This window comes from Frankliniella occidentalis, unplaced genomic scaffold (genome assembly GCF_000697945.3).
Source record: "Frankliniella occidentalis isolate FOCC.00 unplaced genomic scaffold, Focc_3.1 Scaffold62, whole genome shotgun sequence".
NCBI lineage: Eukaryota > Metazoa > Arthropoda > Insecta > Thysanoptera > Thripidae > Frankliniella > Frankliniella occidentalis.
This window is the reverse complement of record NW_026267192.1, coordinates 1,231,805-1,235,148: the sequence shown is the minus strand read 5'-3', so window position 1 is coordinate 1,235,148 and position 3,344 is coordinate 1,231,805. Positions and strand designations below refer to the sequence as shown.

Below are 3,344 nucleotides of genomic sequence, written 5' to 3'. Positions count from 1 at the left end.
AGAGAAACTTGAGTTTTAAGTGGTGGTCGCTTGAACTTGTGGGATGTTTGCCTTCAGCGCACTAACGAAGAACTGTGCTGTAGTGGGTCAGCACCAGGATACTTAGACAGAGCAAGTGAAAGGGGAGTCTCCTGACCAATCCAAACCAATTCCAGCAATTTTCCAAATCATCAAGATAAGTAATGAATATAAATCAGCCTGGATTTTGACGGGGCGGTTGAAATTGTCAGGGAATGACCAAGGCACCACAAAAAACATTAAAAACCACCTTTTGATGCACACCAAAGGAAGCTCCTTGTAGAGTCTGTACAGAGGCAAACTGCACCAGTGTCAAGTCAACTCACCTATTCTTATGGGTGAAATGACTCCATAGACTCCATTGCTCAGGTCAAGAACGTTTCCGGGCTGTGTTCCTGCATTCATATGAAACGGTACTTTTAGTGCAACGTTTTAATGCTTGCTTTCATTTATTACTCAACAATCAACAACTTGTAGTTACAAATAATTCAATAATACAAAACACTTTTAAATGCCTTTCGCCTAACACTCCTAATGACCATGGCCTTTCTAACAACCAATTTGGCACTGAACTTAAGCATGAAGTGAACGTAACATATCCCTCTGCCCATATGCTATGCACATCTCACAGATACCTTTAGCACAATTATTAGGACAGTAGTGAATAGGGCAGCTGCAATTTAGCTGCAACGCAAATTGATTGAATGATTGTTCAGGAGATTACACAACTAAAGCTAAAACCCTCCATTGACTATGAAAGCACCCACCGCAACCAGAAGTAATACATTTTGCTGTTCCATAAGATTAATATAGAGTAAAATATATGACATATGCATCATACAATGACAAGTTCACCCATTTGAATTGCAAAGGACCTCCAACAGTATTTAACATACTGAATACAAGGGAGGAGTGTACCCATTTAACACCTTTTAAACAAAGCTTCCCAGTGAGCAGAGTTTACATTACAGAGGGTCATTTACTCGGTCTCCAAAAAAACTTACAATTTGAGTGTAAAAATGTAGACACTGGAGCACACTAACCTCCTACAATAATCAGAACAGGACAATTCAATACTCCGGTCCGGACCGGAAACAATCAAGCACCATCCCTTGCGATTAATATCGAAGCGCGCGGTGGTGTCCACCTTAAAATTCTGAGTATTAAAATCCTATGATAAATAAAACGGGTAAGTATTATCGGTATTGAGCTGAAGACGCGGATTTTCACTGTTTGTTTACGTTTTAAGAAAGGCGCAGGGAGGAGGAGAGGGGTAGGGGGCCGGGGGCCGTACCCAAACCACGTGACGCATTTTGGCCAGGCTCTCTAAGAGTTACAGTGTTTGTCCTGTGGTCGAAACTGCCTGTCTAACATTGTAAATCTCTACTTTCTTCAAAAAAGGGAAGGGTAAAAAATTTTAGTCGTAAAGATTATTGATTCAAAAATTTATTTTGATTGCGCAGTCTCCATCATTGGTACATGGGGTGTCTTCGGTAGTCAGTATAACTACACCGCCGTCGCCGCAGAAAACACGTTGCCAAACACAAATAACTTAGAAGGTGGGCGCTCCGTACTCGGTGGCTGGGGTCACGATGTGACTCGAGGGGGCGGCCGAGTAGGACACAGGGGCGGAGGCGAAGGACACAGCGGGGGCGGGGGCAGAGTAGGAGACAGGGGCTGAGTAGGACACGGGGGCGGAGGCGAAGGACACAGCAGGGGGCGGGCTGTAGCTGCTAGAGGTGCCCGAGGTCGAGTAGGACACGGGGGCAGAGGCGAATGACACAGCGGGGGCAGAGTAGGACACGGGAGCGGAATAAGACACGGGGGCGGAAGCAAAGCTCACTGATGGAGCGGGGGCAGAGTAAGACACGGGGGCGGAGGCGAAGCTCACGGAAGGGGCGGGGGCAGAGTAGGACACGGGGGCGGGTGCCGAGTAGGACACTACAGGAGCTGCCGCGTAGGAGACCGTCGCGGGTGCGGAGTACGACACGGACGGCGCCGAGGCGTAGCTGACGGTGGGTGCTGGCGCGGAGTAGACCTGGACGGGGGCCGGAGCGGGCGCCACGCTGTACACCGTCGGGGACGGCGCGAAGGAGGGCACGCCCGCGGCAGGGTAGGGGCCCTGGGGGCGAGCCTGGCTCGCGGCACTCAGGGCGACCAACAGGAGGGCGACCTGAAACACAGAGAGGAAGGTAAGTTAGGGTTGTCAACGAGGGAGTCCGCACGGTCCGCACCGCACTCTCCCCTCCCTCCGAGAGGGCGGCCCTTTTTTTTTCACGGGGGAGGCCAGGTCGTTCTGCGACCGCAGAGCCGTGGGGCGTGGCGCGCCGGGCCTGGCCGCACCAGGCAGGCGTTGGCGTTGCTGCTGCTGCTGCGGTGGGCTGGGCCCGGGCCCAAAGGCGAGCAGCCCCGGGCAGCCGGTGACCTTGTGGAGCTTGGGAGGGCCTTCGGGCGGGCCCTCGGGGGCGCGCAACGCTGTATGCCACACATTCGCGACATCCAAAGCATACTATCACTATCCGGCTAGGCAGAGCCCCCCGCTGGGTGATGCATGCACAGAGTCTGGTCATTACCGTTGCTAGTGCAGGTCACCCCACCATCCACCCCCACCCACCTTTCCCGGGTTTTACATGGCAAGGGTTAATGAGAAGCACTTCTCATGATACCGTGGAAACTAATCATATTTGCCAAGAAAACTCTTTTCAATCACTTTATGTAAAGATAACTACTTACGGCGGTGTTCATGGTTGCTACCGATGGAGCTGGCAGTGTGGAATGATGACATGTCCAGCGTCCATCCCCGTATATATACCGATCGTGACCGCAGCTAGGGCAGGGCAGAGGCAGCGTCGGAGGGGGATGGTCGGGAACAGGCGGAAGGGGGGATATCAATCAAACGGAAACTGGTCGGCCCATTTCCGCCCTCCGCGGTGAGATTAGACTGGACCAATTAACGCATTTGTAAGTCTAAAGCAGCTAGGAAAACTCTCGAAAGTAGTCTAGTGGCGAATCTTTAGTAAAATAAATCGATTACTGTGTTGAAAAAAAAATATATTTATTTTACTTAATAAATTAAAATTGGTTGGCCTCTTAAGACGCCAAGGTCTGACGTCTTATACGAAAAACAGCCAAATTTTGGCGTCATAAGGGAACGCCAAATTTTGGTGTTCAAAGACGCCTTTTCTCTTCTAACAAAGAGGGAGTACTACACCGGCCTTTTAAAGGGCTTGGCTGCTGGGTTGCCAACGCACGCGTGGCTCAGTCTCGGGAGGCGTATGGAGACGCGAGTTTGCGTCCCCCAGATGCTCAGTCAACCGCCGCGCCTG

General features: G+C 51.1%; 1 protein-coding gene across 1 annotated transcript; it reads right to left on the bottom strand.

Annotated features, from left to right (window-relative positions):
• Positions 1–1,335: 1,335 nt before the first annotated feature.
• LOC113213798 (cuticle protein 16.5-like) lies at positions 1,336–3,122 on the bottom strand. The gene is made up of 2 exons (XM_052267993.1): positions 2,752–3,122; positions 1,336–2,191 (listed from the first exon to the last, which is right to left on the bottom strand). The coding sequence occupies exons 1-2, from the start codon at positions 2,761–2,763 to the stop codon at positions 1,571–1,573; spliced, it is 633 nt and encodes a 210-aa protein (XP_052123953.1). The 5' UTR covers positions 2,764–3,122; the 3' UTR covers positions 1,336–1,570.
• Positions 3,123–3,344: the final 222 nt, after the last annotated feature.